The following is a 12999-nucleotide window of genomic DNA, read 5'->3' as shown; positions in this document are numbered from 1 at the left end:
TGGTGCTTAATAAAGGCAGACTGACCAGTCCTTGGAACCAAACACCTTATTTGGCAGTTGCTCCTGACCACTCAGGAAAACTTCCAAAGCAAGGAAACGTCACTGGAGAGGGCATAGTGAAGGGAGGAGAAAAGGGTGGGTACTGAAACCCTTAGCAGCTAATAGGGCATTGGACCTGGAGTGCAGAAGCCCTGAGTTCCAATTCAGCCTCAGACACTTCCTAGCTAAGTGACGCTTGGGCAGATCATCTGGGCCTATTTGCCTCAATTTCCTGGAGAAGAAAAAGGCAAACTATTCCAATGTCTTCTTCAAGAAAACCCAAATAAACACTGGACATAACAGAAACGAATGAACAACAAAAATTCAGCCCTGAGTGATCAAGGGGAGGACGGGGCTGGAAGACCAAGGGTCTCCATCCGGAGCACATGCAGAACTTTGATGAGCCCTTCTCCCCACTCTAAGAAATACAACTCCTTAGCATCTTGTGGCTACAAATGAATCTGTCTAAACAGGTATGATCCATTGGGTCTTCCCAGCAGAGGCTGTTGGAACGAACCACCCACTCAAAGCAGTCCCCATCAGTGTTGTTCAGGGTGCGTGGGGGCTACACTGGGGAGGGCTGAACATGGAACCCTGGGTCAAAATCCAGCTAGAGGAGTGACTGTGTGGGGACAATGGCGGGCACAAAGACCTTCCTATTGACAGCTCAAATCTACTCCATCTTCTGAGCCTACTCAATCCTGCTGCAGACTTCTAAGAAATTGCACTGTATCACAAGCCATTTTTGCCAGATTAAAAAAATAGATAAAATGAGATTTTAATATTTTCTTTCCACAGACCCATGAATCATCTTCCATATCACAGGAACTGAATAACTCAGTTCATAAACTTTGCTAGAAGATAATAGAAAAATACAGATCCTATCACGCTCCGGGCAGTGTTTAGAGGTGAGACATAACTGATCTAATCGCTTCTCTTATTGTCTGAATAAGAAACAAGTTGTTCTCTAAAAGTCTATAAGATATATAAATATGAGAGACCCCCAATATTCACAAGGATAAAAGATATATGTTCAATTCCAAAAGACTTGGGATGGAAAATGCCACCCACATCCAGAGAGAAAACTTCAGACTGAATGTGGAGTGAAGCACAGGATTTTCATCTTTTTGTTGTTAGCTTGTGTTTTTTTTTTCCTCATGGTTTTGTTCCATACTGAGATACTAGCATACAGCTAGGTTCTGTATCCAAAATGAGAGAGGTGATGGTTCCACTGTATTGATCTGAAAAGACCTCATTTAGAGTACTGTGCTTGGCTCTAGGGAGTCCAGAAAGGATTAAGACAGTCTAGAGCATGGCCAAAAGCAAGTGGCAAAGACGGCAAGAAAATTAGCTATCGTGCCGTAAAAAGACTAGTTGACACGCTAGAGTATATTTATACTAATGAAAAAGTTTAGAGAGGATGTGAAGTTAGTTTTTTAAGTACTGTTGAGCTTTCATGTAGATGTTGTGTTGTTCTTTCTGTTTATCACAAGTACTCAGAACTATCGGTTAGGACTCTCCAAACTTAGAGAAGATTGCCTTTAATGGGGTTTTCCTTCACTGGAGGTCTTTGAGCAGAAACTCCGTGCATGACCATCTAGTGACACTTGAGAGCAAATAATAGATAATGTAGGAGTTGGAATGATAGTTTCAAAGGGAAATGGTAGAAAGGGAACTGATTTGGGAGTCATAAGACCTGCATCAAATTCTGTCCCTCTCATCTACTCAAATCTATATAATTGAGCAAATCGGTTTCCTCATGAAAAATGATGGATTGAACTAGATGGATTCTAAGGTCCCTTACACTTTCAAGTTTATGATTCTGTAATCCTGAATAGCCTTCAAAAATTAATTCTTGATTTTATAGATACTGTAAATTCAAGCAAAGTAGAACAGCTTTCATATTAATTGCAAAGTATTAATATCTACCAGAGTATTGCAATGTACAATACGTTTATTCTGTACCTAAAAGATTTCTCAAATTCACTGTTTTCAAGATGTATCACCATTACCAATTCTATGCTCAATAAGATAGGCTCTAGCATTCCATATTCATAACATTTAAAGACTTTTCCCTCTCATATGAATTCTCTTCTGCTTATTAAAATATCCATTTTAGGTGAATGACAAATGATACTATCAGAAGGAACCTAAAAAGTATTTGCAACAATTGAATTTCAGGGCAAGCAACTGAAGATCAGAAAGATACAGGTTGTATTTTCTGCACTTTGTCCATGAAGGAAAGAGATGTTGAAAAGAAATTTGATTTGGGAAGTAAACACTTAGCTAAGGTAGTCTGAACATTGTATCTGGATTCGTGGGCCATATCTATATGAGGAGTGAAATGCCGGGACAGAGCAGTATGCTTAACAAATACTGATAAAAGTGTTTTGTAAATGTAATCAAAAGCCCTATACACTAAAAAATGCTTCTGTGTCGCCTGCATATTAGGTACTTTATAGAACAGTCCCCCAAAGGAAGAAGGTTAGATAAGATACACAGAAAATTCATAGGCACAAAATCCAAAAAGGTCAATAGTAAAACTAACATCCTCAGTGTCTATATATAAATGTCCAACATCGAGAGAAGAATTCCAAACTAGAAGTTTTGTGCAAGGCAAATTTGACTTCAAAGATATTCCTGGACTGGTGAAATGAGGCCCATAAAAGGCTTTATAAAGGTATGCCTTATTCAGAAGGGGCGGGGGAGGGAAAGAAACAGGAGAATAACAATGTATATTAAGGAGGCACACATCTGTGAGTAAATCCAAGAACCAGAGTGGGGAAAAGTGTTTTTGCAGGGAAGGTCAAAGGAAACAGAAACTTAAGCCAGTTTTACGTTAGATAAGAGCACTCAGGCAGAAATATATGAAGAGTTTGGGAAACAGATCACAAACTTGGCACAGGGGCATCATATAGTTATGATGAAAGACTTCAAATATCAAGATAATTGTTCTTGATATCAAGAGTATCAAGGTAATAGCTTCTTGACTTGGCTTAATATTAAATTTCATATTTCAAAAGATGAAGGATAAAAAAAATAATAAATCCTATTCTGTATCTACTCAATAACTGGGAAGAATTTATTGCAAGTTGGAAATGATGGAAATTCTGGGAAAAAGTGACATTTCCATCCTTAAGGTTTCTAATAGAGGAGGGGTACTCCAAGGAGAGTGGATATAGATTTGGGAGAAAACGATTTCAAAGAATTTAGAGGAATTATGGATCTCATGGAATAAAATGTATGGGGAAGTGTCAAACCAGGGTGAATCAGAACTGCGGGGTGTCAAATAATAATAATGAAATTCTGATGCCACAAAAGAAAACAATTCTAGTGAGAATGGAAGAAGGTCATCTCAAAAGACCCTTGGTGAGGTTAGCAACAAACTTGGATTTTTAAAAAAAGAAAATATACAGAAGGTAGAAACAAGTCCAGGTCACAGAGGATCAATTTATAAGAATGTGATTTAGTCCTAAAAAAAATAGCATCAGGCAGTCTAAAGCTCAGAATGAGCTGCGACTGGCAAAAGAAACTAAGGACAACAAAAACAGGTTATTCATCAATTTGTTTAAAATATGGTGAAACGTGGTTTTTTAATTATGGGAAGGGATAAGGAAGAGAGCCTAGAACTCAAAAAATTCTAAAAACAAATGTAAAAAATTGTTTTAAATGTAATTAGGAAAAATGTTAAAGAAATAAATCAAATACAAACATAAAACAAAATATAGTGAGGAAAATAGATCAAAGAAGGGATAAGACCTTTGCTTGGGAAAGGACAATGATAACTGACAACAGAGAATTGTGTGATTCTTTTTCCTTTTTTTTTTTTTTTTTTTTTTTTCTGCAAAGGAAAATGACTTTTATATTGGAAATAACTGAACAAAAATGCTTAAATGCGGAGTTGATGTCCAAGGTAAATAAGAAGACGAAAATAGGCATCTAGGTTACTGATGAATGCAAGTCACCAATCCCAAGAGAAATTATACTATTAGGTTCTGAAAGTATTTACAAATATGATTACTGAGACAATTTTAGTGATGAACAAAAGGTAATGGAAAAAGTGCCACAAAAATTGAAAAAGACAGAAGTTGTCCTGAATTTCAAAAAGGGGAAGAGAAGTCCATAAACTATAGGCAAAGTGAGCTTGACTATTATTCCTAGGAAAATTCTCTAACAGATCATTGAAAAGATGACTGTTAAAATCTAGATAAGGAAGCAGTGATTAAGAACAAAGGCTTGATGATTTCATGAAGCAGAGGTCAATGCCAGAATAACCTTATTTCCTTTTTGGAAAGGATTATCAAACTAGTAGGTGAGGGGACTGGCATAGATACAATTTACCAAGATAGTAGCAAGATTTTTGATAAAGTATTTAATACTATTCTTGCGTAAGAGATGGAGAGATATCAATTACACAATACAAGGAGATGGATTCAAAACTGGTTGAGTAGCTAAAATGAAAATGTGTTTGTTAATTGTCTAACAGCAATAAGGTGGTTTCCAGGGGAGTGCTTCTGGGATCTGTGCTTGGTTTTGTCTTGTTTAACATTTTTATCAATGACTTGGTCAAAGGCAACTTATTAAATTTGTAGATGATAAAGCTAGGAAATAAAAGTAACACTATGGGTGACAGAGTTAGGACCTAAAAGTATCTTAGTAAGTCTAACCGTTGGGATGAATCTAAAAAGATAAAACTGAATATGGATGGATAAAAAACCTTGCACTTGGAGAAAAGAAAAATAGCAACTTTACAAATATTCATAACAGGAGAAATGCATGGTCAGAAATTAGTTGTTCTGAAAAAGATCTGGAGTGTTGGATGAACCATAAATTCAACAGGAGGCATCAGCATGATGAGACAGCTAAAATATACGCCAGAACAATCTTGGGCTGCATTAAGAAGAACAGGAAAGTGAACGTCCCATTGTACTCTGCCATCAGGAGACCTTATATGGTACAATTGTATCCAGTCCTTAGCATCATGGTTTAAGATCACACTGCTCAGTGGGAGAGTGTCCAAGGAAGGGCAAGTAGGATGGCCAAGGGCCCCGTCTGTGCCTTTGGAAGGGACTGAGGATGTTTGGGCATGTTTAGTTTGGGGAGGAGAAGGAAAGGGGCCAATTACTGTCTTTCAGTCTTTGATACACTGTCCTGTGGAAAAGGGATTAGAGTCATTCCAGTTCTCTTAAGAAAACTTCCTAACAGTTAGAACTGTTTAAAAGTAGAACAGAACACCTAACAGGATGGCGGATTCACCCTCCTTGGAAGTCAAGTCAGAGAATGGGTAATAGTCAAACATGCCAGAATGGGATTTTTTCAATTATGTGGGATGGAGTAGATTGAAACTGAAATACCTTCTAACTTTCAAAATGTTGTGATTGTGTAAAGGTTTCCTAAGTTTATGATATTCAAATAGTTTCTTTGATCCAGCATGAGTTCTTTTAGATTCAGTAAGTTGTTTAAGGCAGATAAAAGAGGCTTTCCCTCTGCCTGAAAAGCATTTCTCTATCCTAGTATCAATCAATTCTCTTTATGATCAATAAAATATCTACTTCATTTTGACATTTGAAACTTCTCTCTCCAGTATGAGCTTTCTACTTATACTGTTTTCCACTGTGAAAGAAGTATATTTAAAATTATTCAGTCTACTGAGTTCCTCACACAGAATTAAAGTGTATAATGTGGAGAGTTTTTCCATCAATTACATACAAGTAAAGATTTCTTTGTTGTGATAAAATATTCATGTCCAGAAAGCTATTTGTTAGGTAAGATTCCCTATGTCACATTCAAAAGTTTTCTATCCAATATGGATTTTCTCATGTCGAGTAAGTTGAGAACTCTGCCTAAAGGATTTCGCACACTGGCGACATTCAAATGGTTTCTCCCCAGTATGAATTATCTGATGTACTGTAAGGTGGGAGTTTTGCCCGAAGGCTTTTCCACACTGATCACATTCAAAAGGTTTCTTTGCTCCTGTATGAATTCTCTTATGTTCAGTAAGCTGTCCCTTCCAGGGAAAGAATTCCCCACATTCATGACATTCAAAAGGTTTCTCTCCAGTATGGATTCTCTTATGTAGAGTAAGGGACTTGTTCCAGCTGAATGATTTCCCACAATCATTACACACAAAGGGCTTCTCTCCACTATGAATTTTCTGATGCACAGTGAGATAAAAACTGCAGCTAAAGGTTTTCCCACAGTCATGACATTCAAAGGGTTTCTCTCCAGTGTGTTTTCTCTTATGTGTGGTAAGCTGGCCACTACGGCTAAAGGCCTTCCCACACTCATGACATTCAAAGGGTTTCTCTCCTGTATGTACTCTCTTATGTTCAGTAAGGGATCCACTCCAACTAAAGGATTTCCCACATTCAAGACATTTAAAGGGTTTTTCTCCAGCATGCATTTTCTTATGTGCACTAAGCATCCAACTATGGCTGAAGGATTTTCCACATTCAAGACAAAGAAAGGGTTTTTCTCCAGTGTGAACTCTCTTATGCAGAGTCAGCTGCCCACTACGGCAAAAGGTTTTCCCACATTCGCTACATTCAAAGGGTTTCTCTCCAGTATGAATTTTTTTATGTGTACTTAGCCGCCCACTATCACTGAAAGCTTTCCCACATTGGTTACATTTAAAGGGTTTCTCTCCAGTATGAATTCTTTGGTGTACAGTCAGGGGAGAACTTCTACAGAAAGTTTTTCCACACTGTTTACATTTAAAATATTGCTTTCCAGTATGTATTCTCTCATGCTCAGTAAGTTGCTTGCTTTTGATAAAGCATTTTTGACATTCATGGCATTTAAAAGGTTTTGATCTAGTATGAACTCTCTGATGTACAGTCAGGTAAGAACTTCGGCTAAAAGCTTTTCCACACTGACTACATTCAAATGGTTTCTTACCAGTATGAACTCTTTTTTGTGTATTAAGCTGCCCTCTCTGGCTGAAGTATTTCCCACATTCATGACATTCAAAGGGTTTCTCTCCAGTATGAATTCTCTTATGAGAACTAAGCTGCTCACTACGGATAAAGCATTTCCCACATTCATGACATTCAAAGGGTTTCTTTCCAGAATGAATTTTCTCATGTCGAGTAAGTTGAGAAATCTGGCCAAAGGCTTTCCTACATTGTTTACATTCAAAGGTTTTCTCTCCAGCATGGGTTTTCTTGTGTTCAATAAGCTGCTCACTAATACTAAAGAATTTCCCACACTGGGGACATACAAAGGGTTTCTCTCCAGTATGAGTTACCTGATGTACAGTAAGGTGAGAACTTTGCCTGAAGGCTTTCCCACACTGATTACATTCGAAGGGTTGCTCTCCAGTATGAATTCTCATATGGATAGTAAGATAGCTCTTCCATCTAAAGGCTTTCCCACATTGGTTACATTCAAAGGGCTTCTCTCCTGAATGAATTCTCTAATGACTTTTATAGGATTTTCTATTGGAGAAGAATTTGCCACACTCATTACATTTAAAACCTTTTTCTTCATTCTGCTCTTTAGAGTGAATAAGGTCTGAAGGGTGACTAAACAACTCCCTGCGTACAGTACAGTTACGATTATGTTCACAAAAGTCACTATCATGTTGACCTACGTCTGAATACTCTGCCAAGTTCTTTCCATATGTACTACATTCCTGAAGATTTTTTCTAGTGTGAACTCCCTCTTGTGGAATAAGAACTGACCCCAGATTGAAACAAGTTCCAAATACAGATTTAGTAGAAATTTCTCTATGGACAGTTGTCTCTTGACTAGTTTGTCTGTCCTGATTGCAATTGTTTTGTTCTCCTCCGATATCACGTTCCCAGGTCTCTCCCAAATGGCATTCCCAGGAGCCATCTATCTTAACTCTTTCCTTAGATGACTCTTCTGGAGAGACAGATGGATTTACAGTTGACGTTGCTGTTTCATACCTGGCCTTTTGACTAAAGAACTCTAAAAGAAAGGAAAAGAATGTCAGTCTCCAATTTATTCTGTGTTGGGTGAAAGAAATCTGTTTTACAATGTAGATTCTAGATTTTGTTTCTGTTTTGAAAAAAAAATGACCAACAGTCATGGAAAGGACAGAATTGTAAGGTACAATTTGATGCCAAAATACATTCAGAGAAAAAAAATCCAAGCTTTTCTTTGTTTTAAATTTGTTTAAGTAACTAGGACTAAATTAATTACATTCCAGAATACTAAAAGTACCTCTAGATAAGAGAGAAACTTTATTAACAAATCTTACTAAAATTATTAAATTTATAAAAATTTAATTCTGGAAACTACAGATTAATTCCCCAGGGAATCATCTGTGATCAGTAATCATAAGAATCATGAAGAAGTATGATATCTGTAATGGCAAATTCTTAGTCCCTAAAAGATTTTATGGAAATTTTAATCAAGCCAGAACTTCAGACTACATGAGCTCTAGTTGAGAGTGTATCTGGATTCCTAAAATACAGCAACAAGTTAAAGTCTATCAAGATATCCTTTTAGACATGATAGAGAAATATTAGTGAAAAATGGATTATGACAGATGGATTTGGAGCCATTTCAAACACCTCATCTGGTCTTGTTGTTCTAATGTCAACATGGCTGGAGGTTTGTTGAGTTGTGCTTCATTCAGGTCTCTGAATTTGGCAACTTCCATGACAACAAATTGACCACAGTCTCAATGTAAACTGACCATACGTCATGGCCACTAAAACCTACAGCGGGTCTGTTGTTCAGCTCCCAGAAGTCACTGCACCACTGCAAGCTCTGCTAGTCAAGCCACGCTTGGATGTTTGAATCCAGGTTTAAGAATCCTCTTCAAAAGGGACAGTGACCAAGTAGAGTCTCTTCCCAGGAATCATTTCAGTTAGTCAGGAGACTGGAGATAATTGACAGGCATGTTACATATTCATTTGGTACCACCGTAATATCAAGAGAAGAGAGAGAAGACCTCTAGCACGCTGAACGGGCCTGCTGTAAGTGAATTAGGCGGCACCTGAATGAGAGTCCTTCAGGAACAGCAGGCACAAATAGGTTCAAAAATCACAAAATATATGTGGGAAAAACATAAATGAAAGAAGGAAGGGACAATATGAAGAGAGGCTAAGGTTCAAGAGGAGCAGAAGTCAAGGGCGAAACAGGAGAAAAGGATCTAGAGAAGAACTAGAAGTCTTCAGATAGAAGAGTAGAAGCACGACTTTCTTTCAGATTGGGTATACAAAGCAAGACTAGTGAGGGAGGTCTAGGCCGGAAGAATGAGAACAGGTATCAAAATTCTGCAACTCAATAGCTTGGGAACCTTGGGAGAGATTCACAGATCTCTCTGGTTCTCAGGTTCCACGTAAATAAAACTTGGGGGTAGGACCAGATATCTAATGTACCACCCAGTAGAGACCTAACAATGATCAGTTCTGTGTGATTTCAAAGTGAAAAAAGGTATATATAGGGAGGCTCATAGCAGGAGAGAGACAAGATTTCTCCTGGGCCAGGGATGCTACTTCTGAAAAATGACTGAAGGATTGTTATGCAGTAGAACTGGCCTGGTTGTTCCCTAAACAAGACACTCCACCTCTTGGCCCAGAGCACTTTCTCTGTTGTCTCCCACACCTGGAACAATCTCTTCCTCAACTCTGCTTCCTGACTTCATTGAAGTTCCAATTAAAGTCCCAACTTCACCAGGAAGCCTTTCCCAACCCCTCTGAATCTAGTGCCCTCCCTCTGGGAATTACCGTCTCTTCATCCAGGACACCACTGGTTTGTACACATTTCTTTGTATCTCATCTTTCTCATTAGATTGTGAGCTCTGGGAAGGCAGCCTCTCTTTTACCTGCTTTAATATCCCTACAGCTTAGCATGGCATCTGGCACACAGCAAGTGCTTAATCGATGTTTATTGATTGGTTGCTGCAATACTACACAGGGACCGCCCCCCGAATGCATAGCTCAGCCATGACTCCCATCCTTCTATTCTTCACTCTCTCACCTGGACCTGAGTCGCTGTCACTGGAATCTTTGCTCTCCAACATCCATGGTGATTTTCCTCTTTCCATCAGGAAGGTCACATCTGCTTTGGACACATCAAGCCCTGTTCATGGAGGGAGATTTGAAAAAACTAGTTGAGACAATTTTTGGAGAATGCAAGCCCAGCCTCTTCCAAGAGACCTTAGTCCAAATCTAATCAAAAGTTTCTTAGATGTGATTTTACACGAATCTTCTGTGCCTCAGTTTCCTCACTTGGAAAATAAAGATGAAAGCACCTAAAGAACTTGCCCTCCTAATTCCAAGGAGGATACCATCCTGATTCTGACTCTTATTGTACAACATGGAATGAAAAGTCATCAATATTATGTTTATTTCATGTTAAAATTTTCTCTGCCTCTGGAATTCTTTTCAACAAACATTCCTTGGAAATTTTCAAACAGCATTCAGTACCACAAGATATCAGCCAATTAAGCCCAATTTCTAAAAGATATGGACCTGTGACCCTATTATTTTTCTGACGCTTATTTTTATTTATATATAAAAAAATTTATATATATAGTTGTGTCTTACATTCATTTTAAACAGCTGCAAAATTAAATTGCATATTTTCTTGCAAATAAATCCTACTTTTGCCTCAAAATAAAAACACAGAGTACTTTCCAAACTTGAGAATTTCACAAAAGGGAGAACTATGATTGATTATTTTTCTCTGTCTAGGAGAAGGTGTCTAAGGCAGCCCAGCAAAGCACATGTAGAAAGAACTTTATTCTCTACGTATGATGGCACTGACTTTGTCTTCCCCACCTGCATTTCTAGAGCCTTTTTTTGTTAAGCATTTCCTGTTTATCCTCCATAGAACCTGTCTGTTCCCATGTCTTAAATGTCTCCCCCACTAGACTGTGAAGACCTCTAGGGGAGGGGTGTGTGTGGTTTTTTGCTTCCATGGCATTTAGCACAGGCAAGAGGGAACAAGCAGGGGCCTAGCCTCTCCCTGGCTCTTTGCCTACTTGGTCTCCTCTGGCCCCCTCGGACCCAACTCGGGATGAGGACCTTTGATGTTTTCAGTTAGCTGTGGATACGTGGGGAAGGGGCAGCCTGAGACAGGGCCATGAAGCTGCCAGGCTCCAGTGCATGAAGCAAGGTTCCCCAGGCACAAAGACCAGACACTCCCTGTCTCTGGGTCCTAGGAGGATCTGGGGATTCGGAATCCAGATTCCACCTTCCATTAAACTGGTTCTTGGCCCCCACAGACCAAGGTGAGCCTCTGGGGGCACACGCACAAACCCCCCAAACCCTGGGGCTCGGGGGCACAGACTTCTGAAGCAAAAAGAGAGGTCCTTACCCAGAAAGACCAGGTTCCTATAGGTGTCCAGCATCACTTCCTTGTAGAGGTCCCTCTCGGCAGGGCACAGGTGCCCCCATTCCTCCCTGGTGAAGTTCACAGTCACATCCTCAGAGTTAATGTTTCCTGAAACACCCAACAAGCCTGCTCAGAACCAGTCTCTGGTACAGAGGTCCCGGGGCGCGGGGAGTGACTGGTGAGGGAGGAGGGGTTCTCACAACATTCAAACTCTCATTCCCAGTCAGACCCTCAAAAACGGCGGAAGTACAGCATAGGAAGGCCCACCTTTCTCACAGAAACCCCATTTTAAAATATCTGAAAAGGAGCTGACAAAGGCCAGGTCTAAGGACTTCTGGGCCTTGTCATTTGCCATCTGCAATGGAAGTTTATTTTGTTGTCTCTCTGGCTCAGAGTTAAAAGCTTCTTGAGATCAGAGACTATCACTTTTTCTTAACTCCCCAGCATTTAGCATAGTATAAATAAGTACTTAAGTTCATTTTTGTTCAGTAACATCCTATCAGACACATAATGCCAGAAGAGGAAAAGGATCTGAATGAATAAAAATATTTAGAGTAACACTTTTGCTATAGCAAGGAAATGGGAGGCAAAACAGGTAACTATCATATGGAGAATGAATGAATTACCGTAGCTGAATGTAGTAAAGTATTGTTGTATGTGGGAAATAAAAAAAGAAATGGATTCTGAGAGACCTGAAGACTTGTAAGACTGATGCAGAGTGAAGTGTGCTTTTATACAAGGCAATTTATACACCACAATAATGCAAAGAAAGATGAACGTGAGAGACTCAAGAACTGCCTATGGCACAGAGGACCAATGACTACGAATGCTCCCCACTGCCTGAAAGAAAGGTGAGGGACAGGAGATGCAAACTGAGGCCCAATTTTCTGACATGGTCAACATGTAGGTTGTTTTATTTGATAAATTTTTTAAATTGGGTCAGTGCCCTTGCAGAGTGAGGTGTAATAGCAATGACAAAAAGAAAGAAAGAAAAGAGTCTTACAGCATTTTTAAAAAATTAATCAAGTATTTAAGTGTCCACTATGTGCCAGGCACTGGGATTACAAGTCCAAAGAATAAAACAATCTCTCAAAAATTAGCTTAGTCACAAAATAGGAAAAGAGGCAGATTTAAAATAAATCTATTGAGTTTATGATATGATTTCAAAAAAGAAGCTAGAAATCATGGGAATTTAGGGGTTTGTATGTAATCCTTTTTTTGGAGGAGGTTCTTTTTACATGGGAATCACATTTATTGGTCTCTGTCAAGTTCAGAATAATAAAAATGTCTATTTTGTTGTAAACGTGGAAGTGATTTTAGTGTAGGACTCAGGATTCACTATCAGAACAAAATTCTCTCCAGTTCATGTCTTCCTCCCTTCACCCTTTCATGATCTTGCCTTCCACAAGTAGCCCAGACTTTACAATGGGTTCACAATTTGTGAACAGTGCTTCACAAATGACATGTTAATGCTGTCTCCCCAACTAACCAAATCCTACCTATTCTAAAGGTCACCTCAAAAAGTACCTCCTGTAAGAAACCTACCTTAATTTCCTAAGCCCAGATCGCTATCTTTCCTCTCTCAACTTTGGAGTAGCAAGTTTGCCTACTCAACTTGGTACTTAAAAAACCTGTCTGACTTGTCTG

At 38.9% G+C, this 12999-nt stretch overlaps 1 protein-coding gene and 1 long non-coding RNA gene across 2 annotated transcripts in view; one reads left to right on the top strand and one right to left on the bottom strand.

Annotated features, from left to right (window-relative positions):
* The window catches only part of LOC141564710 (uncharacterized), a 30569-nt gene that overhangs the window by 15482 nt on the left and 2088 nt on the right, over positions 1–12999 (top strand). The window contains exon 4 of the long non-coding RNA XR_012488688.1: positions 838–947. This is a non-coding gene — a long non-coding RNA (uncharacterized LOC141564710). The remainder of the gene's footprint in view (positions 1–837; positions 948–12999) is intronic.
* Positions 3855–11707, bottom strand: LOC141559786 (uncharacterized). The gene is given in 4 exon segments (XM_074297482.1): positions 3855–7971; positions 9994–10095; positions 11335–11460; positions 11620–11707. Coding segments are annotated over 4 exon segments (2451 nt in total). The 3' UTR covers positions 3855–5836.

Source organism: Sminthopsis crassicaudata, chromosome 3 (genome assembly GCF_048593235.1).
Source record: "Sminthopsis crassicaudata isolate SCR6 chromosome 3, ASM4859323v1, whole genome shotgun sequence".
NCBI classification, from domain to species: Eukaryota; Metazoa; Chordata; class Mammalia; order Dasyuromorphia; family Dasyuridae; genus Sminthopsis; species Sminthopsis crassicaudata.
This window is presented reverse-complemented; position numbering and strand designations above follow the sequence as displayed.